Source organism: Anastrepha ludens, chromosome 2 (genome assembly GCF_028408465.1).
Source record: "Anastrepha ludens isolate Willacy chromosome 2, idAnaLude1.1, whole genome shotgun sequence".
Classification (NCBI taxonomy): domain Eukaryota; kingdom Metazoa; phylum Arthropoda; class Insecta; order Diptera; family Tephritidae; genus Anastrepha; species Anastrepha ludens.
In genome coordinates, this window is record NC_071498.1 from 156,475,773 (window position 1) to 156,503,754 (window position 27,982).

At 38.0% G+C, this 27,982-nt stretch overlaps 1 protein-coding gene across 2 annotated transcripts; it reads left to right on the forward strand.

The window, feature by feature from the left end:
- The first annotated feature begins 9 nt into the window (after positions 1-9).
- LOC128855664 (uncharacterized) lies at positions 10-27,982 on the forward strand. 2 transcript variants are annotated; one of them, XM_054090750.1, is made up of 6 exons: positions 10-1,141; positions 17,279-18,538; positions 18,648-22,448; positions 24,179-24,339; positions 24,417-25,756; positions 25,836-27,982. In XM_054090750.1, the coding sequence occupies exons 2-6, from the start codon at positions 17,453-17,455 to the stop codon at positions 26,612-26,614; spliced, it is 7,167 nt and encodes a 2,388-aa protein (XP_053946725.1). In that variant the 5' UTR covers positions 10-1,141; positions 17,279-17,452; the 3' UTR covers positions 26,615-27,982. The 2 variants fall into 2 exon arrangements, with proteins under 2 accessions (XP_053946725.1, XP_053946726.1); XM_054090751.1 differs by having other exon boundaries at positions 10-311.

Consider the following 27,982-nt stretch of genomic DNA (forward strand, 5'->3'; position numbering starts at 1 on the left):
GTACTCTATTACAATACAATAACTAGACGTTGTCGTAATTTTTCAGTTCGGTGCAGAATATTTTCAATAGAATTAAATTTATTAAAAGCAATTGGAAATATGCAAAAATACTAAAAACTGCAGCAGAAACCAGTGAAGTAACGATTTCGATAAAAAATTGTGGAGTTTCGTGGAAATTTCTTGTGAAAATCGAATGAAAAAATTCTTTTGTGTGACCTATACGAACGGGACTCCGTCGGACGGCCTCGCAATCGCATACACAAGCAGCAGTTGAAGCACTCGCATTACATGCTGTGGAAGGAGTGTATGGGGTAATAAGTTAAAAAGAAAGAAAAAAATGTGTCATTGAACGTCTGTGAGTAGCAGGAATACGAACTCTCGTGAGAAGGAGCTGAAGTAAAAATCAAGGATCAACACCACTAACTAATACCAACGGAGTTATAAGACCCGTACCAGCACCAGCACAGTAGTAACAACACAAAAGAACGCAAACATTTTCGACATAATTAACATTATTATCGATAATCACCCTCGCCAGCCCTATATTCAATCATTGGAAATCTTTGTTCATCCAGGTTGAGAGTATTTTTTTTCTGTACCAAACATAATACAAAATTCCATTCCATATCTTGCTACTATATCATCTGTGCGTGAGTGAAGAACAGTGAAATAAAATTCAATTATCTTTATTTGCTTTTTTACGTTCCAAAACGAAATACATGTAAATACGTTTTACGTCCGTTCCATAAAAACTGTCGCCATCGTCGTTGGACTATACACGGTGTGCTTATTCGTAGGCAATTGTGTAGGGGAACATTGACGTGCTTAACAATGTGAACACCCCTTGTAGCCGAGTAATTTAGTGAAATAAGAAACAAAAAAGTAAACGATAATATTGTGTTGTACTCTGTGTTTGTGTGCTGTGTGTACCGTAGAATAAAATTATTAAAAGCGAATAATGCACTTGCTATAAAAAAAGAAGATACAGATACAAAGCGAAAGCGATTAAAAAGGGCAAATAACTGAGTGTGGAAGGCATTGAAAACGATCGCTATCACCAGCGTTGGCAGTAGAGGCCAAAGCAACAATAGTAACCTGACCAGCGCCAGCACCCATGTTCACAACATTGGTCATAGTTAAGGTGAGTTCGATGAAGTGAACCAGCTGTGTCATCCTATATGAGAACGTTAGTATTTACACACAATAGGGGTATTCATCTAAATGCTTAAATGCGTCGTGAAGTAGCTGTCAAACGGCATACGACTTATAAAGTTTTATACACAAATTAGGGGCATTAATTTTTCAAAATTATTGCTCGCCTATGCTCACTCATATATGGACTTATGGACATGTAAAAATTAAAGTTGTATACTCAGCAAAAATTTCAATTGAATTACATAAACAATTCTTGAATAGATACAGGCCAGCAGTTATTGTAATGCTATTACATATATTGGTTCGATCGAGCAGATAGCAAATCTCGTAGTTTTGAATAGTTGTTGAAACATACTAACAACTCACTGGGTTTTCTTGAATTCAATCAAAAATGTGCATGAAAACATGCGTTTCGTGATTTAAACATTTAGATGAATACCGATTTTGTATAAGTTTAAGCGACTATTTCAATAAGTAAATTTAAGAGTAGGCAGAAAACAACCCAAGTAATTCTACGGGAATTGCACAAATATTTCTTGAGGTGCGTTCATATATGTAACAGTGCGTGTAAAAGTTTAAATATCATCGTTTCGTAAATTTGGATATTTAGATTACTACCCCTAATATATGTATAAAAAAAAAAAAATTTTAGCACATGAAACCATACGTGAATGAAAATTATTTATTAATTTTTTCCTTTGCTTTCATTAAATTAGTGCGGCCTCTGTGCCTACTGCATTCATTCATTGTCAATGGGAAACGGTGTGTCGGTGTTTCGGTGTTTGTGTCAATGTGCCGGAAAATCTTTCATGTATACTGGTTCGACGCATTGGTGTAGATTTGGAGATGGAGAATTGTGTAGTGTACATCTTTGTGCCTGTTTTTTTTAAGAAAAATCAATAAGGGTAGCATCTCACACTCATTACTCTTTGCATAGCATTTCTTTATGACTAAGTGGTTGTGCCAACTATTCCAATTTTTGGCTGTTCATTTGATTACCTCATTTTATGTGAGAATTCCATTGAACCAATTTCCTATGAAAGTAAAAAGAACTAAAGCGACATGATTTTTGCTTAAACGAAATATCATAAAAATAAATTCCAAAAAAAAAACACTTTTTACGACTTAGAATCTAGTAAGTGAAATTAGATATAAACATATTTATGTATGTGCAGTACGAAATTTTATGTTTTGTGTTTAAATCCCAAGAAATGGTCTCCTTAATATTTGCAGGAATTCAGAAACCGAATTTCGATTAATATTTTATAATCTTAATACGAGTAATACACATAAGTACAAATATACCTATGTACATATACAAAATGATAAATTAATACAAGTTCAACTCCAAAATGCAACAATTAGCACAAATTTTCATGATACAACTTTTTGGAAGCTGACAAAGCTGTTTATGCGATAAAATCCGAATTTATGCATCGCCGGGAGAGCTCAGCACGGAATGTACCTGTTCCTGTTGTTGTCCCCATTTTCATGTTCTCCCAACTCTTGTGCTACTCCATTTTGGTTGTTCTGTCTACCATTTCATCTGTGTACGAGTATATTTCTTTGCTACACGTTATTGTTCCTTATTTTCTGCACTTCGCTTCTTTTTGCTATTGTTATATGTACATTATTCTACTCACCATGCTAAAGCTATTTCGTATACATATGTATATATAGTGTTTAAGTATATATATATGTACACCTATATACATAGATATTAATACATACGGTTGAACATGTATTTGAAGCTTTAAATGTTTAACATTGCTTTTGTTTTTATCTCGCGTTTTGTTGTTCGTTTGCTTATTTCTGTTGTTGTTCATTTAGTTCCTTAATCACTTGGTTTGCATGTGTTTGTTTTCTGTTGCTGCTGTCATTATTATCGTCTGCTGCACCCCACACGACACATGCACATACATACATATATATTTCAATTGATCGCTAAAGATGCGCATAACAAAAACAACTACAGTACAAAACGACCAAGCCAGTGCGGTGCCTGTGACTGTTTCGTCGCCTTCTGTGATGATGTGAAGATGTAGTATGTAGATGTGAGTGTAGACATAACCTGTGTGCTTCAGTGTGCACTCCACCGTTTGGAGTGCAATCTCTTTATTGCCCCATGCTTTGTTTTTACTCTCTTCTGAAATGTTTAATTCAGGAATCACTGTGTTTCTATAATTTTATAAGGTTTACAGTTGTTTACTCTCTTGCTCTGATCTGCTCCTTTTTCTGTACATTATTTATCCACATAAATTATTTTTTTACACACATACATATGTATGTATGTATGCACATAATATGTACAAGTACTCATGTGTATAGAGTAGCAGATACTTTCAGGGTTTATTAAACAATCAGTATAAGACTTATCTGCGAATAAATTTTTTGTTTGAACATTGAATTTAGTAGTCTTTGTCCCTGTTGGCGATTTGGTTCCACTTTAGCTGACATTATCGTTTGGGTTTTATGTCAGAATTTATGAGTAAATGTCCGATTTATTAAACTGTTGGTCGACTTTTAACCATTTGTAGTCGAAAAGAAGGAGTATTCCAAGATTTAAATTTCATATGTTGCGTATAAAAAATGTAACCTTTTAGCTATCGAATTTGTAATTTTGTATTCGCATGTGTATGTGTGTACGAATGTCGTTGCTAGTACGCGCTAACTCGTGTGTTAAACGTCATACAGGGCAATTTAAATATCTTTGATTAAATATTCAATTTCAAGGTCAAAATCGAATAACGACCCCAATCGTTGTTTATTGTACTAATTCATATGTTATTAAATCGCCATACATATTAATAAAGATGTGTGTGTGTGCGTGTATGTATATATACACAGGTACAAGTAATCGCTTAAGAAACATGCTCAGTGTACTAGGGTAACCTGAGCGATGCATGAAGTTTTGATGGAACATAATAAATATTCCATAAATCATCTTCCTCAAAATGAAGCAAGCAAATCTCTGACAAGCTTTTCTGATTATTTTCAGGTAGATCCTAATTATCGTGCGAGGTCGGGGACCCTATAACTTAGAATCTACCTAGAAATAATCTTGACAGAAAATCGCTTGCTTCATTTTTCATTTCTATGAACTTTTAACGAAACAAATAATTTTACTGCAATTGTTTATTTTTTGCTTTTAGCTGATTACAACTTGGCCTCCATCAAAGAATTATGCCGGGTGTTTTTTTTGAGAGCTTGAGAACTTAAAGTGATAAGACAAAAGACAATTATTGTTGGAATGTTTTTTTTTTTTATTATGATCTGGTAGATATTTTCATGGCATATGTCCGTTGTGGTTGTTGTTGGGGAATGCTGTTGAAGTGATATAAATCCGGGTCGTTCCGGTAACGTAGAACCGACTGTCCTGGGAACGGGCATATGTCCGTCGTGCCTACGAGTTACATGGTCCATTCGACCATCCACTTCTTCATTATTCTTTCCAAAAAAATTTCAATAAGAAATCTAAATGAGCCCAATCAGCACAAATTCGACGAAAACGATGGTAATTTGTCTTCAATTCTTGCTCGAACTGTATTTTATGGGCACGTAAGCCATGACCTTATGTAAAATTTTCCACTTAGTCGAAGGACAAAGGCCAAAAAGTTGAGAATGAAGCGAATCGACATTTCGGCGTCTTCTTTCTACACTTCGCTCTATGAACTTCGCAAACAGATTTTTTTTTTTTTTTTTAAAGTAAATTTACACTCCGTCGGCAGGCAATTGCAAACCTCGGAGTGTATTTCTGCCATGAAAAAGCTCCTCGTAAAATACTGTCGCTCGGAATCGGCTTGAAACTGTAGGTCCCTCCATTTGTGCAATAACATAAAGACGCACGCCACAAATAGGAGTGTACGCGCCAATTATATATATATATATATATATATTAGGGCGGGTCGATTTAAAAATCGCTCATTTCTCTGTGAAAATCGTATTCTAGGGATCAAAATAAGAAACTTTGCCGAAGGAACCATACCTCTAAAACGAATTCTGATGTCCCCCAATTTGGATCGAACGAAAAATGCCACTTTGACCCATTTAGAGTGCTTCAATCGAGCCCAAATGTCTGACCGACCCCCACTAGCTTTGGTCGGCCGATCCAACCATGCCAGTGGCACACCCCCTGGAACTCCCCTGTGGGGTTCCCTATCCAATCATTTCAAAATATCACCATTTTTGTCCTTTACATGAGAAAAGAAACTAAAAAGTTCGACCCAAATTGGGGGACATCAGAATTCGGTTTAGAGGTATGGTTCCTTCGGCAAAGTTTCTTATTTTGATCCCTAGAATATGATTTTCACAAAGCAATGAGCGATTTTTTTGCCTCCCCACAAATCGACCCGGCCTAATATATATGTATTATATATAAATTTCCACAATTTTGAAGCATTGTTCGCGTATTAAACGATTCCTGATGACTTGCCAAACTTTACTGAACAGAAATGTCAGCACAGTTTGCAATTCTTAGCTGTCAAACCATAGTTATATCGATATCGATAGTTCTCATGCAGTTAAAGAAAACACTCAATAATTTTTATTAAAACGTGAGTCCTAACTGTTATTCACTAAATAGGGTTCGACGCCAAAGTAATATTATATTTATAAATAGGTTTTTAGGTTTGTTGACCTATTTGTGAATGCACTTTCTGTTATGTAATACGTTAAATGTATTCATGATTTTTATTTACTACCAAAAGTTAGAAATAGTCATCGTTTTTTGCCTACATATATATAGAACAACCCTAGTATCAAACTTGTGTATATCTAGTATATTTAACCCCACATCTAAAACTTCTACTGAATGTGTCTTAACATCTGTCAAAATTTTGACTGTTTTGACTTTGTGACGTCTTCTCATGTGGGCACTCTGCTGTGTCAACATTTCATTTTCAAAATTGTATTTGCGCATGCTAATGGTGAGGTAAAATGAAAGCTGAGTTGTCAAACTACAAAATGACAGTTGATGTTGAGACAGCGATGACACTGAATTCGGTAAGACAGATATGTTTTAACAGCGCGGAGTCCATCTGAAATTTCTGTGTTAAGAAAGCTTTTTTTAACATAATCTATGGAAGAGGCAGATGTAGGGTAAAGCTGCATCTCCATTCCAAGCGTATGCGTACATAAGCGTAGTGCGTCAGCGTGCTTGTTATGATTCCTAACAAATTCTCTATTGGATTTAGGTCGGGGTATTGTGCTGGCCACTCAAGAGTCTTTATAAAATTGGCGCTAATCCACCCTTTTGCTACCAACCCAAGCAAGTGGCGAATTATCAGAGTAATTTTCTACCAAGTGTTGTTGCAAGATTTCATTGCACTTAATTCCAGAAATTTTGCTGTGAATTTGTATAACCACCTAATAATACAAATTAAAAAATCCAAATTTATTTTACATCGGAAACACTAAAATATACGTCGTCGAATCGACGAAACCCCCCTTAGCAATAAATTGGAAATGTCACCTAGGGTTAAAGTTATTGCTTATTTGCAAGAGAGCATGAGACAAATTTGGAGTTAGAAACAAGTTACAGGAGGTAGGGACTACTTTTTGTTAGGAGTATTTTTCGAGCTCGATTAAATTACAATAACAAGAAAAACATGAAAAAATTATGTGTTCATATTTATTTGGCATGATACTGTATATGCACGTATGTCAGCTGATTTGCCAGCTTGAGTGATCATCTTTAAGTTCTTACGTAACTTATGTCAAGTTTATGCTTATCAAATGAGCTATAAAACTACATACCGCGAAGTTTCTAAAGATTATGTTCTTTTTCTGATGCTGGTGCCTTGCATTTTGTTGTGGAACGTACTAAACGCTTGTAAAAGCATAATACGTCGCGCTCCTGTGTTACTGAACACATTCAGAACTTGGCAACATCTCGCTGTGCTATTATTGTGACCACGTGCACTGTTTTTTTTTTTTTAATCGCGCAGTCAGTTCTTCCCGTGAAGAACTGTGAGCTTAAAAAAACACAAACAGGAAAAAGCGGTGGGTTGCCGATAATAGTTGGCGCTTTCACTAGGATAATAATTCAAGCACTAGGCTGTTGAAAAAAAATGGCTGCGCGATAAAGGCATTCGCGTGTTGGAATGGTCAGCCCTTCTCAATTCTATTGAGGATTTGTGGGGGAAAGTTCAGTTGATTTGGCAATCCATCACGAAGGACCAACGTGAACAGGGTGAAAAGATATTTAGAGGTGTACTACCTAGCAGACCGTTATTCGGCTCTGAGCGAATTTGACACTAAGCTAAAGCTAAATTTTGTGAAACACAGACTTAATGGCATAGAATCCAAAGTTCCGCTCAAAAAATATTTTTTCACCATACCTACTTTGCAACGTGAATGATTGGGGAATTCGATGCCCCTAAGAGGCGCTACTATTATTCAAGTCAATATGCTTTTTTTGAGTTAAATTAAATTTTTGTATTAAATGTAAATAATATTAGAAATAAAAATAAACATTTTTTTTTCAACCTATTTTGGTACTTCAAGTGTATCGATCGTGTTTTCTCTTATTTTTTTATCCGAAAGGTAAATGTTTAACAAGTCTCTTAGGAAAGGAGATCAAGAGACTTCAAAATACTATAGAAATTTAAACTGCTAACATATGCGAATACATATAACACAAAGCACATATAAAAGCCCTGCTCAACCACGATGCACAAATGAGAGCGTTCTCTGCTCTCTTTAATTACTCTTTGTTCACATATTTGTATTTCTGTTCATTTCTTATATAGAAAACACACAATACAACGTGCTGCACAGCAGGGTCATGCTCAGTGTTGCCACAGCCAAACAAATTTTTAACCAAAACAAAAAAAGGAAGAAAATTATCTGAAAATATCATTTTTTAAAAGAACACCAACAAACCACATACACGTTTTTTCAAATTTCAAGTACGTAGGCACATATGTATGTATGTGTATTAAATAATACTAATCACATTTCAAAGTCCACATTTTAGTATATAAATATCCCGGATGCCTTAGATGGAAGAGTGTCATATTTAAAGCCGGCGGGCCAATTAAAAGGTCAAAAAAATCGATTTTTTTTTTCCTTAAATCAATAGCTTAGATATTCAAGAACATGAGACACAAATTTTCAGAGTTAAATTCCAAGTATTTGCAGAGCTACAGAGCCGAGCGTAGTGCGGCGTCGAGCAACCGTGCGCTTATTGTTGTAGTACTCCGCCCATTGACCATTGACTTTGAAGCGCGTTTTCTCGGCTTTTCATTTTCACGATTTTACCTAATTTATGTACACGATTGCAAAAAAACTAAAAGAGCTATCCATTTCATTCAAAATGCGTTATCTTTAGTATTGTTTTCTCTTCTATGTGAACTAAAAAAACATCCAAACACTTTTTTTAAGCGACTTTTTTACCCAGTTGAAGAGTTTTTTTTTCCCTTGAAAAACCACTTTTTTTTTTTCTACCTTCCCCAAAAATTCGAATTTTACGTGTTTCTCCCAATTTTCTTAGTTCACATCGAAGATAATTACATCAAAATTAATAATCTTTTTTTTTTTTGTTTTCAGATGAAAATTGCAAGTTGTATCTTGTACAGAAGTTGGATACTTCAGTGGCAAGGCGCTCTGGGAATCTATTGATAACTCGGCTTACAATATATTGTTGGAGATTGTACAAATTTTTTTTTTTAGTTCAAATATATATTAAACTATCCCCAAAACTTCATTTGGCTAATTGTTTTTTTTCTCATCCTACAACGCTTCGCGAGAACTACTGAATTTAGGACATCTAATTGGCCCGCTGGCCTTAAGGGGGGGGGGGGGGGGGGGGGGGGGGTAGGGCCACAAAATCGAAATTTTTTTTCTTCACTCATCTTAGAGTAAATCATTTCAAGAATGTTGTGTCAAAATTTTAAGTGAATCGGAGCAGAACTCTCAAAGTTATAACCTTTGTAGGCACTCTACCTCGAATGCGGAGCATCGATAATTTCTCAGAGTCATTTTTTCAAACGCGTTTTTCCCGAAACGACTTCTTAAAAGTCGGTGCCAATTACAACTCCGAAACTATTCAACCGATTCTTTTCAAATTTGGCACACGTTTTCTAAATCAAAAATACCTCCCCCCTACACTGTTTTTTTTTTTATTTTTTTTTTTAAGGTTGTTTTTCACTTACAAATATGGCGAAATTTTTCGCCAAAAATGCCTGTTTTACGTTTTTTTGCCACCAAAACTACAAAAATGAAAAAAAAAAAATTTTATTAATGTAGTAATTAACTGAAAAATTCGCTTTTTTTAGTTTCAGATGATTCTACGACGAATGCCGATTGGCACCGCAGAGCACCTCTCGAAAAACATATCTCCAAAAAAACTCTGTCATGGGCTTATTTGTCAATATTTTATTATTAATATTTTTTAAAAACTTATTGAAAAGATGTACAATAACATGCAACTGATTTTATTAAAGTATCTTAAGCCATATTTCTGTAAAAAATTTAAAAAAAAGTGTTTTTTTTAGCGCTAAACCCTACCCCCCCCTTAAAATAAAATAAAAATAAAAAACCGACAGAAATGATTTCAAGCAATTCAATTAACTATACTCTTGTAATAAAAATGAAGACACACTTTCTTCTAATAAGCTACGACTTTAAATTAAAAAAGAAAACTGATGTTTCGTCTTTATAACTTAAGTTTGTTTTTATAATATGCCATTCTTCCAACATTCGTGCGATATGTCTTGCCCTGACTAACTATTTACTTACTGCAAGCTTGTCAGATTACCTTAATTAATAAGTTCAAACAGGCAATTTGAATGAACTTTGACGATGCTTTGCTAACTGTAATAGAATAAAGTTGTAGTAAAACTTCTGGCATCACGGCTAGTTTATTTCAGATTGCGAGAAATTACCAAGCAGAAGAAAAATTAACAAATTACCAAAAGCGTTTTAGAGAGAAAAACGATTAAAAATAACCAAAACGTTAACACTGGTCCATGTCGTTCACTCGGTTGTGTTGCTTTGTGGGTGAAGCCGCTAGAAAAATATCAAAGTTTTTGACAAGCAGAACATATTTCATTTCTCAGCACCAATAAGAAGCTACATTTCCAGCTTTCTGGCTGTGTTCTCACAACAAAATTCAATTAAATATACATTGGTGCTCAACCGTTGCATTGTTTGTATTAAAACCCTTAACGCAATACCCACCATGCTGTATGGTACAATGATTCGCATGTATTCTACATTAGTGCCCATTTACACAGGGAAACATTTTGTTCGTGGGAGAAGGACGGACGCGTAAGAGAGAGGGTATTTTGCCTCCCGAACTGGCGACACGCATTGCTCTTCTTATTCGTATTTCCAATCTTGAAGCAATTTTTGACAATTGCTTCATTCGTTTTCTTTTTTTGTGGAGGAAAAAAGTTCTGAGTTCTGTGTTGGTTTTCAATCAAACCAAGGCGAATATATTAAAGGTGGTGTTGGTAAATCGGCTGAGTTGTTTTTTCTTCTTTCGCCGTGTCCATGTGGCTGTCAGCTCAGAATGAAACAAGGCGAATTCATTATTTGTTTTCTACTTTTCTCAACACTTTGCTTTGACAATCAAACGTTCAGAACTTTGTTGTTGGTCTAGTGCCACCACCTTTAATGAATGCGCCTTGAATAAAACGGAGGAAATCAACGATGACAAACATCAGAACGCTGTTTGAGAAATACAGGATTATTTTTGCTAGTAAAGTAGGGACCTATAATTTAAAAAACTTATGGGGCATTTTTATGTTGAATTTGAATTTTTTTTCCTAGATACTCAAGTTAATTTTAGTGTGTGCCTACCATTCGGAATTCACAGAGAGAACGTAGGTTCGAATCTCGGTGAAACACTAAAATTAAGAAAAACATTTTTCTAATAGCGATCGCTCCTCGGCAGGCAATGGCAAACCTTCGAGTGTATTTCTCCCATGAAAAACTCCTCAAAAAATATCTGCCGTTCGGAGTCGGCTTAAAACTGTAGGTCCCTTCATTTGTGGAACAACATCAAGACGCACGCCACAAATAGGAGGAGGAGCTCGGCCAAACACCCAAAAAGGGTGTACGCTCCAATTATATATATATACATATATATTTATTTATATATGAAGTATTTTTAGTTTATTTTTTTTATTTTAGTACAAAAATGTATATATGTATATGTAAACAATAAAAAACAACAAATTTATTTAACCAGTTTGCATTTTTCATTGAAATATTTAAGAAACTGTTGCGGGCGTTCACCGCTTTACATGTTAGGGGTTGTAGAATATATCCGAAGAAGCTAAAGTAGTAAATGTTAAAATGTTGCTGAAAACAATTTTGCCCGTGTGACCGCGAATGGAACACGAAAAGAGAATTTCCAGTGTTTCCCTTCCCTACACTTCACTAAAGAGAACAAGGTTGCCACTTTGCTAATTCGTTATCAAAAATGGTAGCTTTCACTTGCTTTCGTAATTTACTAAATTAATAATTTTTCTATTTATTTGATAACTTTCAAAAAGGTAATTGATAAATTCTTGAGAAATGAAAGGCATTAGAATGAATGAATGAATGAAACATAATGGCCAAAGTAATTTAAAGCCAAAGATTTCTTTTCCGTGTTGTTCTGCTTAATTCACAGTCCATGGCCAGATATAAATCCGGTAACTGAGAACTGACTGTTGTAGCAACGCTGTTGAAAAGCTGTTTAAAGCAAAAAAAAAGTTTAATGTCAGAGGTCAACTTCTTTTTCTTTCTTAACTTACAAAATGTCAAACTAAATACCTCCTTTTCCATGACCTGTAAATTCTTGTTCATAGTGCAAAGTTACCTCGTATGTCAACATATAGTACATAATTACATTATAATGAGGATTTACCCATCCGTTGGGTACCTTTTTTTAAATCTACGGTTGGGCATCCGGGTCTGGTCTTTTTTCGTCTTTAAATTTTAGGAGCTTCCAAGTCCAGAAATATTTTAAAAATGAAAAAGGCAGTCTGGCCAGGCCGGGATGCCTAATGAAGGGTTAAATAAAGACATCAGTTATATTTTTAAATAAAAACGCGTCTTTAATATTTGTTATGATCTGGCAATGCCGAAACGTCTTTCAAAATCTGTTATCAAGTACTTTCGAAATTTTAGATGCGAAACTCTTTTTCTCGTGAGAGGCACCTCAGTAATGCCACACCGGAATGAACATGATTGGGTGTTTTTTTTTAACAAAATTTGGAAATTTTTACTTTCTACACCACCACTAAGGTTAGTATTGAGTATTCGGTTCCCCATAAACGCAAACATAAATAAAAGAAAAATTAAAAAATTAGGAAATAAATAAAATTATCCTAAATTGAAACGCAAAAGTAATGTAACCAAAAAAAAAAACATATTTGACCAGCTTTCTGTGCCAGGTTTTTCTAAGCACGATCTTATTTTCATGACATTTAACTTCCAACTGACCCATGACACTAAATACTATTCATACCGTGATTTTCTACGCATAGATTATGAGCTTCTTGAAGGGGCTGTGGAGGAAATTGACTGGGAATGTATTCATAACTTAATATCTAGTAATGAGCAAATTAGCTTCATTGAAGAAAACATTAGCTCGCTCTTTCACCGCTTCGTACCACTTGTACACAAACCAGTAATTGATAAAAACCGGCCATGGTTCAGCAACCATATTCAACAATTGATTTGCAAACGCAACAAAGCGTACCGCAAATGGAAGAGCTTCAGAACCTCGGAAACTTATAACATCTTTAAGGCTTGCAGACGAGATGTTAACAAAGCAATTAGATTGAGTAAACTAAAATACTATGAGCAGCAGTTTAGTACTGCAGTGGGTTCGAAGCAGACGTGGAACAAAATACGTGCGATCGGGATTGGGAACAAAAATCAACCTATGCTAGATCTAGGTGATGTTAATGTAAATGTACTAAATGAGAACTTTGTGCGCTTGCCCGGCTCTGTTAATAATATATGTTACGAAAATTACAATTCTAATCTTAACGCTGTGATGTCCAGTTTTTGTTTTGAATGTGTCGATGATTGTGAGGTAGTACAGTCCATACTTAGTGTCAAGTCGAATGCGGCCGGTCTGGATGGAATTCATCCAAAATTTATAAAATGCCTGTTACCAAAGATCTTAAAATATCTTACCTATGCTCTGAATACCGTCTTAACCACGTCAATCTTTCCCAACTCTTGGAAGAAAGCCAAAATCATACCTATTAAGAAAGCGAATGGAGACTACCGCCCGATTGCAATACTGCCGTTCTTATCCAAAGTTCTTGAGCGTATTATGCATCGCCAAATAAACACGTTTTTGAATAGCAACGCCTTGGTGAACACATTGCAGTCGGGGTTTAGATGTAGTAGGAGCTGCACCACAGCACTCCTAAAAGTGTCTGATGATATAAGGCTCAACATTGACAAAAGGCATGTGACCTTTCTAACTCTACTTGACCATTCAAAGGCATTTGACTCCGTAGACCATAAGCTCTTAATTCTGAAGCTTAAAAACTTATTTAGCTTTTCAACGTCGGCCTTGACTCTTATAGAAACGTATCTTAGTGACCGATTACAAGCCGTATGTAGTGATAATACCATGTCAAACTTTCTCCCTGTAACCAGAGGTGTACCTCAAGGCTCTATCTTTGGCCCTCTTTTATTTGTCTTGTACATTAACGATTTGTTCGGTGTGATTAAATATAGTGATGTCCATGTGTATGCTGATGACGTTCAATTATATGTTAGTTGTCCCATTAGCTGCATTGATATTTGCATAAGCAATATGAATTCTGACCTGAGCCTCACAAGCAAGTGGGCTTCTGAAAATGGGTTAATTCTTAATCCTGATAAGTCCCAATGCATCGTTATTTACAAAAAATATATCAAGCTCGATGGCTATACACAAGTCAAACTAAATGGCGCTGAGATTAAATATGTGGACAATGTTAAAAATCTAGGGGTTACATTTAATAGAACTTTGACATGGAGCAACCACATTTTTACTGTCATAGGCAAAGTTTATGGTATGCTCCGAAATTTATGGACAACTCAATATTTTACACCAGTAAACACTCGACTGCTACTAGCTAAAACGTATTTGTTACCAACGTTACTGTATGGTTGCGAGTTATATACTCCTTGTGATAGTGTGTGTCGTAGTAAGCTTAATGTTTTGTATAACAACATTGCTAGGTACGTGTACTGTAAAAAACGTTATGACCATATTTCAGTATTTGCGAAAAAAATTGCTTCCGTATCCTTTAACGACTTGCTTAGGTTTAAATGTTTAGTTTTACTCCACAAGATCATAAACACTCAAAAACCCGGATACCTCAAAGATCGACTTATGCCTTCAAAGTCCTGCCGCTCGTTAAACATAGTCCCGATGAAATACAGTTGTTTGGTGACTGAACGTCAATACTTTGTGTTCTCTGTCCGTCTTTGGAATACCTTACCTTACAAAATTAAACGTATAAAAGAAAGCTCGTGTTCAAAAATAAATTGCTTCGCTATCTTGCCGAAAATTGCTGAATGTACTTTAAATCTCTTCCCATTAATCCCTACCCCTGCTACCACTATTTTTTACCTTACTTTCCTTTTAATACTTTCTCCAACTTATACTTCTTTACTACTATCTGTAATTTTAATTTTAATTTTGATTTTACTGTTAATCCTTTTATGTCAACTATTCTTAAGGTCAATCATTGTAAAAATAACCTATGGTTGTATGTTTTGACTTTAATAATAAATAAATAAATAAATAAAATAAATAATTATAAATATATATATAAAATGTTGCAGTTTTTGAATATAACATAAAAAGTGAGTAACAAAAATAAATTTGTAGAACAACGAATAGAGGGGCGAATATGTGCTTATTTGTCACACAATATTAGAATGCAGTCGATCACCGATTTTTAAAGCCGAGCTGAACTCAATCGAGTTTCGGACGATTTCGGCCTAAGCCGAACCGAGAATGAACCGAAGATTTTCAACGGTCTCGTAATACCCGCGCCATCTCGGACCAATTACGTTCAGGATGTGATAGTAAGTTAAACCAGTTCTTGCATTAACTACTTCGTAGTAGCAATATCAACGAACGAAAACACTGCTCTGCTCTCGCTACTGCATCTTGAAGAGAGATGAGTATTAGAGGAGGTAGCACTAAATGCGCAATCAACTGTTTTGCTCCCATCCAAGCTACGTTTCGTTTCTGCTAGTAGCTCAGAGAAATGATCAAAACAAAATTTTTAGTGTTATCTGCAATTTTATTTTATAAAAATTTTAAATTTTCCAAGTTTATTTTGTAAATGATTTCGAAATGTACTGTTTGGCAACATTGTGTGGTGAGAGAGCAATCAGCTGACGCGTTTCTACAAAAACAATCCAAAATCCCACGTCAACCATCTACGATACTACGGAACGGAACAGTGTTGTTTTTTCATTTACATGGGGCTCTCATTAGTTTCATCGTGTCAGCTGAGACGGGCGAACGTTTACGTTGGTGCATGTGAGCACCATGAGCCCAAAGCCGAAGCCACAGTTTCGTTATTCAATACGAAATATACATTAATTATTTATTTATTTATTTTATAAAGGTTTACATAACATTAAAATTATTATACAAACTGAAAGTAGTGCAGCGCTCGCATCGGAGGCTTTCGGCTGGCAGATTGATTATGGCTCGATTAGATCCGACGAAGTAGATCAGTATCTTTGAGATAGTTATGAGATAGTTATATAATATAGATATGTTGACTTCGGTTGAATTTTTTAATATTTCGAGAGGGTCAATGTTGCGAAAGTAATGATGTTTAGTCGATGCAAGGTTAGGGCATGAAGACAGAATGTGATTTATACTCAGGGTGGAGTTGCAAAACGGGCATAGATTGGGTGGAGTGCCTTGAAGTAAGTATTGTGTGTAAGTATTGTGTGGCCTAGTCGAAGGCGTATGCATGGTGTGACCATATTCGTTGGGATTGACTCACTAAAACCTGGTTTTACACGCTTAGGATTAACTAAGGAGTAGGGATGGTTATATATAATTACTCCACTCGCGTAGGAGGTCACTTGCCTTTGGTGTTTTATGAGACTGTAGATGTCATGTTTAAAGATGATATTGGTTGCAATGGTAGGGGTGATTCTCATTTGTTTTGCAATTTGGTCAGCATGTGTTTTACCATTAATATCTGCGTGGCCAGGAATCCACATAATTTTGATTTTTTGTGGTTTGGTAGTTAGTGTCTCTCTTATAAAATCAATTATGTAGTTAGAGTTGTTGTAGTTCTGGAAAGCACGATAAGCTATCAGTGCACACTCTGAATTTGCCCTTGTTTTGGATTGCATACAAAAAAGCGTTAAAAATTGCAACTGCTTCTGCTGTAAAGATAGAGCAGAATGGGAATAAGAGCCCATAAGTTATTATTTCGTTTTGCTCTTTTACGACAGCATATGAAGTCAGTTCTGTCTTAGACCCGTCGGTATAGATCAGCTTCCAGCCCATGGTTCTGTAATTCGCTGCGATTTCAGAAAAAATGGATTTATATTCTTCATGAGATGTATTCGCTTTACGTTTTAGTGCTAAATTGTTAATAAAGGACGCCTCTTTAAGTAGCTAGGGTGGGTTTCGATGTTTACTGATTTGAACCCTTTGCAGCGGTAGGTTATTATCTTTAGCAAATTTGAGACAGAGATGGATGGTTGACGGTATCTTAGGAATACGCTTTCGAAGTGTAGCAAGCTGTACATCTTTTCGAAGTGCGTTGTTCGATGCTGTTATAAGTTTAGCGTAAAGTTTACCAATACAGTCTTCTGCGTTATCTGCGATAGAAGTTAGTCCAGTTTCCGCAAAAATATTCTTCAGAGGATTTGTTGGAAATGCTCGTAGGGATCTTCTCAGATCTGTATGGTAGGGAGCCGAGAGTAGCTTTAATTTAATTTTTGCATTATGTCCGTAAATCTCCAAGCCGTATTTCGTGTTTCTATTTGTAAAATATTCGTTTTTTTTATGGAATAGAGGATGTTCACATAACCTCATTGGGACGAATTTTTTGACAAATTATAACTTATTATTATATCCATTACAGCCATTTAGAGTGTTAAACTAATTAAATTTCGATTTTAATTTTTCCAGAATTGTAAAACCTCGCTTAAATTACTGATGTTTTAACGAAGATGGACTTGCACAGAAGTGTATCGATTTTATGATTTCAAGCTTTATCGTCTTGAAAGAACTACTGCAGTAGCATTGTCATATTACATCTAATACATACCTAGACCACACAGCATAGAATTAAAATTATACAAAATGGGGGAAAACGTACAGTGTCCAGTATGCACACTATTCCTGCATGCTGGTATGAACCTTTCGGATCATTTGGAAACCCATCCGAAAGAGCAAGTGATTAAGGCACTCGTGCAAATGACTATTTCGGGTAGTGGTGGCACTGCTGCAAGCACCGCTCTGGCGGCATCCTTAAGTGGAGGTGGAGGTGGCGAAACTAAGTCAGATCCGGACGAAAAACCAAATCTATCACCAGTTTCTGCTAATTCAGATACAATTAGCAGTTCGGCTACGAACAATTCAGTATCTGCTGAATCAGTCCAAAAGAATAGTCTGAACTTTACAGCCGCGTTCAGTGCAATACCAGCAATAACTAAACCTTCGACTTCAGTGGTGGCGGCCGCTGCAACAACGACAGCGACGGTAAAGCCACCAGTTGATGGTGTTGCAAAGTCAAAGGACACAAGTGTAACCGAAAATGGTGAGAACAAGTCCGAAGCTGGTAGTGGAAAGGGTAAGGTTAAGGTTTCACTCATACCAGCGGCGATTCCCAGCGTTGTTGGACAAGTGCTGCCAGGTCATTTTGATGGATATGCTGCTGCGAATGGGTACCACCAAAGGCAACAGAAGCAATTAGTAACAAGTCAATTAGAACAGCAGCAGCAGCAGCAGCCACAACAACAACAACAACAGCAACAACAACAACAACAGCAGCAGCAACAGCAGCAACAACTACCCCAACCACCACAACAACAGCAACACAAACAAAAACCACAGCACATGGATAATGTAACGGCAAATATTACAATTGCACAGCAACACACAGCGTTGCCACCACCTCCCGCACCAGTGGCAACCATGCCGATATTAGTTGGCCAAATGCCGAATAAGCTGCTACATTCATCACACTCAACTACTCTATTTGCAAGTAATGTTGCCACCCATCGTCACGTTCAAATGCTACCGATCCAGCAGCAAATTCAACAACAACAACAGCTTCAACACCAGTATCAACAACAGCAACAAACTCATAATCAGCAGCAGCAGCAACAGCAGAACCTGAAAATATATTATTCGACAGCTATGCCCGCACCACCGTCTTCGCTGCAGGTACTTTTAATTTCGAAGTATTTTTTTATTATCAAGCTAAATAGGCTTTGCTATAGATTTTGAAATTTTCTTCTGATCTATTGTAAAAATATTTTCATTTATTTGCTAGCTTTTCCCCTTCCATGCATCCTCCCAAATGCAGCATCAAAAACCACCGCCTGCTTATGGCACTGCGATAAGTCAAATTCGATCTCAACACAACCAAAACAAAAATAAAAATGCTACTGGAGATAAAAGCCATATACAACATCAACATCACCAGCAGCCAACGCATCATCAGCATCAGCAACAACAGCAGCAGCAGCAGCAGCGACAACCACAACAACACCAGCTGCAGCAACTACCACTTCAAACTCAACAGCGTCCCACAATGCATCCGCCGCCGCCACAATTAACAGCAACTGCCTCCGTACCGCTGCAAATACACCACCATCATCAGCAACATACTCTTTCAAATATTCCAGCTCTAAGCGCAAACCCTTCGATGGGCGCTAAACCTACTGAATTACTTCCACCGCCTCCGCCACCCACACGCTCATCAACAAATTTGCATCAACAATTGCAACATTCGCTGGCATCTTTCGGCAACTCAAGCAAAACATCGGCAGCTGTACAGCAACGTGTGCCAATGGATGCCACTGATCACAGTGCTATGACTGGTGGCACCATAACAAGTCAGGTGCTTCCTTCAACTTCAGCAGCCAGTGCTGCTGCAGCTGCAACCATACCACCAGCCATTATAGCCATTACATCCGCTGGCGGCATAAGACAAGTGTCTTCACCATACAGTTCAATGTTGATGGCAGCGGCGCAAACGCCTTCGTCGTCTTCTGTTTTGCGTTATGCTGAATCGCCGGTGGCGCACTATTTGGAACGAGACAATGGCGATTTTATAGTCCAGGAGACACCGAAACACATTGTCGAGTGCGTTGAGAAAGATAATGGCGAGTTTTCGGTGATTGAGCGCATATATCAGTCACCGTTAAGTGTGCTGCACATACACGAAGATGACGAGAAAGACGATGAAGATGGCGATGAGGATGAGAATATGACAGCGAAAAACAACGATAACAAGAAAGAATCTACATCCGATGAACAAACAAAAACAAGTGACGTCGTGCCAATGGATATTGAATGTGCTGGCACTTCAAGAAAAACACAGAAGTCGCAAACTACGGAGAATGACAAATGTGGGCGGTCTACTTCGAGTAAGAGTCCCCACATAAAGAATGCAGAAACAAGTGGGAAAAATTCAATACTTGACGAAAATACGCAAACTAAAGCGTATGGTAGCGATGGGTCAATAACGGCAAGCCCCATTATCAGCAGTCATATAAATAGCGATAGATCCATGCCACTGAACGGCGCATCTATGAGTTCTGCTAACAGGGACACAAGCAGCGATCCCAGTGCCGTTGCGAATTCAAGTTCCAACAACAATAGCGAATCCAGTGTGATGCCAAGCTCAACATCAAATTTCAACCAAAGTTCTAATTCAACCGGAACGTCGCGTAAACTTAACTCGAAAAACACTATAACTGTGCTGAGCGATGTACAGTTGAATTTAGATGAATACCTCGATTTGGTTGGTAATATAATAGCATCCAGTAAAATATCAGCAAAAAGTAATGCACTAACCGGCGCTATGCCCTTACCAATGCTCAAAGTCGAAAAAGAAGAGCCGCTTGATGACTACGAAATGATTAGTTCACCACAGGAGCAGGAAACATTCGAAGAGCAAAACAAGGAATATTTTGATAAACAAAAACAGCTTCACGATTCTCAAGCACCAACTGTAATCGAACCACCTACAATCGCCAACAAAAATGAGACTGAACAAATAGTTGAAAATAATTGTAGTAGCAATAAGGTTAGAATAAATGACAGTGACAATGATACAAAGGCTGCCAGTACCGCCATGCTGCAGATGCAAAATGCCAACATAGGCGCAACATCAGTCATGTCAGCGACATCAGCAGCAGCAGCAACAGCAACAGCAACAGCAACATGCTCGAGTCACGTGACCAGTGTTATACGCATGGCAACAACTAGTCAACAACAACAACAAGCGCAAAAGGAATCAGCGCATCCAACAGTGGTTGCTCCGGCAGCCACAGCCACAGAAACACAATCACAAAATGCATGCAGCGATGCGGCTGCATCGGCAAATCAAACGCAAGTTACATCAATAATTATACAAGATTTGACGCGGCAACACATCATACAACTAAAGGAGGAGACGCAGGCGTATAGAGATGAGCAGCAGCAACAGCAGCAGCAGAAGCAGCAGCAGAAGCAGAAGCAGCAGCAGGATATAGCTGGGTTCTCGCAAGCAGAGGCGGCGCAATCAGAGTTGCCTGCCCAAGCGCCTCCATCGACTTCACTGCCAGCGCAGAAAAAGGGTCCGAAGAAATTAATTATCAAGCCAAAAGTAACAAAGACTGATGCAAATGCTAACCTCAACCTCAACAACAAAAGCAACAACATCAACCACAAACAGCATAAGAATAGGGATACTAAGGAAATAAAACCCCAAATAATTAATGAAGAAGCGTTATGCGAACAACCGACCACCTCTTCCAAAGCACAAATGGAATTGAAAGAGAAAACACTGCAATTACAACAACAACATCGCGAACAACATGAACAACAAGAACAACATACAATAGCACATAAATTGATAAAAAGCGAACCCATCACATCAGCTTACGATACCAGCACCAATAGGATTGGCATCAATGGCAGCAATTTGGGTCACAGCATACTGGAGAATCATCTGAACGCGTCTGTTGACAATTGTGCACCCATTATTCAATGTAAAAGTGAACATGAACCACAAGCCAACTATCTACAGCCCTTGAAAGAGGAAATCAAAGAGATCAGCAACTCGAATGACAATGCCGCAGCCAATGATGATGCGCGTGTTCTGTTGGATTTTGCTAATTCGAAGAAGCGCGCCTCACCACATGCAGGCGTGACCAATTTTCTCTCGGCCACTTCGATTTTTTCGAACAATTCCAATGCAATGAACGAGCCCAAATCAACGACGAGTCTCGCTAAGACCAAAACAAATAGCGCCGAGTCACATGCCGCATTGCGCTGGGAAGACGAATTTATAGCTCATGATGATGTGCAAGAGATCGTCATCTCATCATCGTATTCACAATCACAATCGGCTTCAGATGTACCCACCACTGCAACCAATTGCACGACCACATCTCATGCGAAGGATTTAAATGCCGGTCAACTGCCGCAACAACAGCATCAAAACCAGCAACAGCAACTTCAACACAACTTCACCGACTATCCATTTAGTTTTCTTTATGGCAATGGCAGTGCCGTCGGTGGTGGTGGTGGTGGTGGTGGTGGTGGTGCAGCTAGTGGTGCACAACAACCAGATGCTAAAGGTGGTAATTTCTCAGCCATATATCAGCAGGCTGCGCAGGACGCCACCACAGCCGCCACTCTTGCATCTGGCAGCAATACTGTCCATACAGATGAATCCACCAGTTCAACACAACAGCAGCAACCGCATACCAATCACTTTGGTGGTGTGCACAGCGGCAGCGGCGAAATAGGGAATACTGCACCGCATTGGTATCACCACGCCATGGCTACGACAAATGCTGATTTCGAAGCAACGCTGGGTGTCGATTGCAATGCGGCCGTAGATGGTGGTGATGTGGGTAAATACTTGGATCTGGATACTTGTAAGCGTGAGGTTTTAGTTGGTATGCCAGGTGCGCCATCTTCGACCTCGTCATCCTTCGCTGCAGCCACAGAGAGTAGCTTGGCCGGTGGCTGCACAGCAGATGCGCTGAATATACGAACTGATGAAAAAATGCCTGCCAAGGGTGAGATTTCAGGGCAGGAAAGCAATTGCGATATTGAGAACTCATGGAGTCAGCCGGTAAGTGCGCAATTGATGTTATTTGGATTTTATTAAAATTTTAATAAAAAATGCAAATGCTATGGAGCATTGAAAAAAAGAAGAAACAAAATTGGATTGATTTTAGAAAAGCAAAAATAATTGCCATTCAGTTACAATTGTTTATAGTCGATGCAGGGAATCTTATCGTTAGATAACTCTCCTTTCCCCAGTAGTGAATACTCTTGAAGCCCTCCTACTCCCACTCTACACATTACTGGATTCTGAAGAGTGTACATCACCACCACAGCACTCACCGCCATAAACACCCAAATCAACCGCGGGCTTAACCAAAACGGCCCTTGCGAGAGAACTGTCCTAGTAGCGCTGGAACTAAAGTAGGCTTTCGATACAGTCAGTTACTCCACACTACTAGATGACATTATACAGTCGACACTCCCGCCGGCACTGAAAAGGCGGTCCGATAATTATTTCAATGGTCGGCACTCGTCACTCATTTTCCCAGACCAAAACTCAAAACAGAGGAGTCTTCAACTATACTGGACCGGACAGTGTTTAGACATATATTCAGCGGGAGACTCCTACCATCTTCCTCAACTCCCGACCCCTGAACGGCTTAAGCTGAGTCCAACCACCACCCACAGCAGATGAAGTGCATCAGCTACCCCGAGAGACCCGCGGCATAATAACGTTCTGGATACTATAGTAGACTAAACTCCTGCCTATTCAGAATTGACCCCGAATTACCTAACATATGTCCAGCGTGTGAAGGTACTCCGCACGATACTAACCACCTTTTCAAATGCCCCATTATCCAACTCACCTAACACCCCTTTCTTTCTTGACCCAACCTGTCGAAACAGCAAGTTTCTTGGGCATACGGTTAGATGAGCTAGACGAATACGGCACTGACACGGCTCAGTAAGCTGCACAAAAACAACAACAACAGGTTGAAGCGGCTGTCCGGTGGTCCACACTCAGTCTCACAGCCCATTGTGATGCCGCGTGTGAAACTTGTCCCAATCTCTCCTAAAACCAGTGTGTGCTTTTAGAAAAATTTAGAATATTCCTGATTTCTCCAGAAAAGATTTCTGAGATCTTCCAATTCATTAAAAAAATTGAATGCAGGTCACAATTGGGTTATTAATTAATTTAATGCCGTCTTTAAACAGTTCGATTTTTTACGTTTTAATATTTTCAATTTGAGATGCGGGTCTTGAAGTGGGCTTTCATTACTTTTATATGTTCCCTCTGAAAGGTAAACGTTTTTTGATGGTCGATAGCTCTTAAAAACGTATTCTAACATTTTCCGATTATTAACAACTATTTTGAAATTTTATGACAAAAGTTATGAATTTTAAACAGTTACCTAAAAGCTCACCAAAATTGCAAAATACGTTTTTTTTAACGAAAAGTTTTTTTGAAAAAGTTTTTTTTTTGAGAAAAAAGGTGTTTTGTTTTGGAAAAACAGTTTTGTTTTTTTTGAAAAATAGGTGTTTTGTTTTGGAAAAAAAGGTTTTTTATCTGGAAAAAAAAAAAGTTTTTTGTTTTAAGTTTTTTTTTAAGTATTTTTGAAACTGTTTTTTTTTTAACGAAAAGGTTTTTTTTAAGTTTTTTTTAACGAAGTTTTTTTAAAAGTATTTTTTAACGAAAAGTTTTTTTTGAAAAAATTTGTTTTTTTTTAAGTTATTTCTAATCCTCTTCTTGCATACCAGATATTTTATAAAACCTGATATTTATATTAATTGTAGATGTATGGCGAAATTTCTGCGCGTTTTTTCAAAACCACATTTCCCGGAATATTTCAACACGAAAATGGTTGGAATCACGATGAATATTTCACTGTGCAGGATTTGAGCGCCTCAGCGGCTACAACGGGCAATACGGCGACTTCGGTCCGTTCAAGCAAAAGGTCTACACTCATTCTTTCAACTTCATTAGATTAATTTTGTTAACTAACACTAAAAATGTCTCTATTTTTTTGATCAGCTTTGATTTTCGTCTCCCTTTGGAAGCAACTACCTCAGCGGCAGCAAATAGTACAGGCGTTGGCAATAGCAATTTCCAACTGTTCGCCCGGCACACGGATGCATTGCCCTCAACATCGTCTTCTAATAAGAAGAAACGAAAGCGTGACAGTACTGGCAATAGCGGCAATGTTATTGGACGTATAGAGAAAACGGCGGGAGTATCGCGCATGCAACCAACCGCTACAATTACTTCACAACAACTATTGTTGCACCAGCAGCAGCAACAGCAGCCGCCGCTGCAAGCAGATGAACAGTTGCAACAGCCACATCATAGCGATAATGCTGTGACTTCTACTGCGTTTATGGCGAGTGGCACATCAACGGCTGCTGTTACAGCTGCTGGCGATCCAGCTGCTTCATTGGGTGGCGATCAGAGGCGACAACGAAAGAAAGTATATCAGTGCACACATTGCACAGCCGAGTTTCCGAAGCTGAAGGATCGCAATTCGCATATGATAAGGCAACATAATTATGTGCGTCAGAATCGACGATTGATATGTGTTCAACGTCCGGTTACGGCTGCGGCTGCGGCTGCCGCCACCGCTGCCGCTGCTTCCTCATCAACCAATGCAGCTGACGGTGGTGTTGACAATGTTGTGGTTGTAAATATGGCAGATGGTTGCAACGGCGGCCTTGTTCGTACAGAAAGTGTGGAATTTCTTGAAGATTCCAAGCAGGACATTGTTAAAATTGAGGTGGAAAACGCATACCAGCCATTAACGGCTTCGGGCGCGGCGACTACGGCAGCGGCTGCGTCTACATCTGCCAGTGGTGAAGGCATTGATGCTAAACCAGAACTTATAGACGACAAGAAAAACATGGCATTATTATCTACAAACAATTCCAATGCAAACAGTGGAGCTGACGATGGCGTCAGTGATGCAATTGACACGAAACCCGCAATCCAACCGTTGACGTTGTCAACACCAGCCACGAAATTAGCTGCACTCTATCGTATGTTGGTGGCCTATAATATATCCACTTTGAAAGATAGCCATAATCTAAGTGAGATGGAGCAGAAACTCATTGAACAGTCGATCTTTTTCTGTTACATTTGCCGGCGCAATTTCACATCGGTCAAATTGTACGATGCTCATCTAAGCGAACATCCCGCCGAATGTTTTACATGCGGCAAAACTTTTCAGCGTTGGAAGAATTTTTCACTGCATTTGAAACGTCATCTGGGCTGGAAAGAGTTCGGCTGCAATGTGTGCGACAAAAAGTTTGTGGTGCGTAGCGCATTGGTCGAACACATGCGTATGCATACTGGACATACGCCACTTAAGTGCAAAGTATGCGGTGAGTATTTCTACCTTATTCTTGTATTCAATTTGATAATTTTTCTTAATATATTTTTATATTTGATTTATTGCTGCAGGCAAATACTTTAAGCGCTACTCCAATTTGACACAACATCGGAAACGTCATAGCAAGCAGACCATAAGGAAGAAGGAATATGTTTGCTATTGTGGTGAGGTACTGCCGTCGAAGGCGCGTTTCCTTTGGCACAAGGAGACGCACGATGCTAAACCGAAATGTTGTCCTCACTGTTGTGATCGTTTCGTGCACGCGAACTCCTTGCGCCGTCACATACGCTTAGCGCATTCCGATAAATTCGACTATACCGAACCGATGGAGTGTCCGTTGTGCAAGCAAACCTTTGCCAAGTCTTCAATCAAGGCGCACATGGCCACACATTCGATGGACACACAACACGACTGCGCAATTTGTAATAAATCCTTTTCCACCAAATGGAACCTGAAAATACATTCTTGGGTGCATGCCAATCGCACCGCCAAACCATTCAAATGTGAGCACTGCCCCAAGGCGTTTGTGCGCGAGGTGGATTTCAAGAATCACATGAACGCCCACAAACAAATCAAACCGTACACGTGCGAGTATTGCGGCTGCAAATTTATACGAAAATATAATTATATGCGACATCGACGTGAACATCACGGCAACAAAAAGTTCACCTGTGACCTGTGCAAGAAATCCTTCCATCGGCATTATTATCTCATCGAACATCGACGCATACATACAGGCGAACGCCCATTCCAGTGTAACATATGCGGCAAGAGTTCCACAACGAAAACGAATCATAATAAACATTTGAAAATACATCATTCGCGTGATCCCTTCACCGTTGAAGCGTAAAAGATTGAATGCCAACGAAACGAACAGTATGAGTTTCCACGATGGTCGGTTCTACGTTATCGCAACGATCCGGATTCATATCCGGCCGAGGACAAGAACAATAACAACGGAAACAGCAACAGCATGAGTTCAATCAGAATTTTCGGTATAACGAAATGTGTATTTGGAATGGAGCCAAGTGGTGGTTGGTGGCAGCTGGCGTGCGCTGAGCTAACGCGACGTTTAGGAGCGAGCTGTAAGCGTTTGGTGTATCATGGTTTTAAGAAAGTTTTTCTCTTAATCTCTTCGTGTATGTGTGTGTAATTTAAATGAGTATTATAAATATTACTGAATTATTGAAAAACGAATTAATGCGGTAAGTAGTTGTTTAGGCTAAAATTGATGTGTTGGAGCCTCATAGGCAGGCAGAGTGTTAAACCAATGCATAAATGTGAATGTGTACACCATTTTCAGATGGAACTCGCTTTAAATTAGTTAAGTAAATTCTTTACGCAATTTCGAAGTACAAGGACGCATACAAACTGCAAATGTGAAAATTGAGTATTTGAATTGACAAAAAAAAAATTTATTAAAATTAAAATGTCGGCAACAGCTGAAAAACGAAGTTTTAGTATGTATTTATATTTACCTAAATAGTTTTTATATTGTACGTACACTCCATTTGTGGAACAACATCAAGACGCACGCCACAAATGCGAGGAGGAGCTCGGCCAAACACTCAGAAAGGGTGCACGCGCCAATTATATATATATACATAAATATATGTAGACTCTATTTGGCAAAACTTTGATAATAAATCCATGAACAAGTTTTTGCTTTTAATTAAGAACTCACCAATGTACGAGTATTTTGCAAGTGTCAAGCAGAAATTCATTTTATTGGCTAAGAAAATAGGTTTTAAAAACTAACGAAAATACTTTTTAGCATTTTGTTTAAGTTCGTGATTTGTGATGCAATGCTAAAACATTCATTAAGGTATTAGCTGCATTCAGCGCTTGGGCGATTCATTTGTTTTAACGGTATGTGATTTTGTTTTTTGAAAACTTAAAATGCGAAATTTGTTTAGAAATAGTAATCATGTTTTTGAAACTATACAACATTCGTTGTCTAAAACCTCAGTGTGATTGCAGTTTTTGGTTAATTGATTTATTTCGTAAAAACGCCATTTACTATTTAGCTTAGTTTGTACGAAATCGGTTCATAAGTTATTTCTTTCTAATTAAAATAATTTAAAAAAAGTGGTTTTAAAATTATAGGCATAAACAAATGAATCTAAACCGGTCTACATAGTTGATTGACTTAGAATTGCATAAGTAACAAATTTCAAACATATTTTAAAATAAAAATCAAAAATTCATACGAGTTTAA

Excerpts from the sequence above, each read along its gene's own strand:
- LOC128855664 (XM_054090750.1), top strand. The coding sequence starts at position 17,453 with ATGGGGGAAAACGTACAGTGTCCAGTATGCACACTATTCCTGCATGCT. Across the intron at positions 18,539-18,647 it reads CACCACCGTCTTCGCTGCAG|CTTTTCCCCTTCCATGCATC; the intron begins GTACTTTTAATT and ends TTTATTTGCTAG. Across the intron at positions 24,340-24,416 it reads TCGGTCCGTTCAAGCAAAAG|CTTTGATTTTCGTCTCCCTT; the intron begins GTCTACACTCAT and ends TTTTTTGATCAG.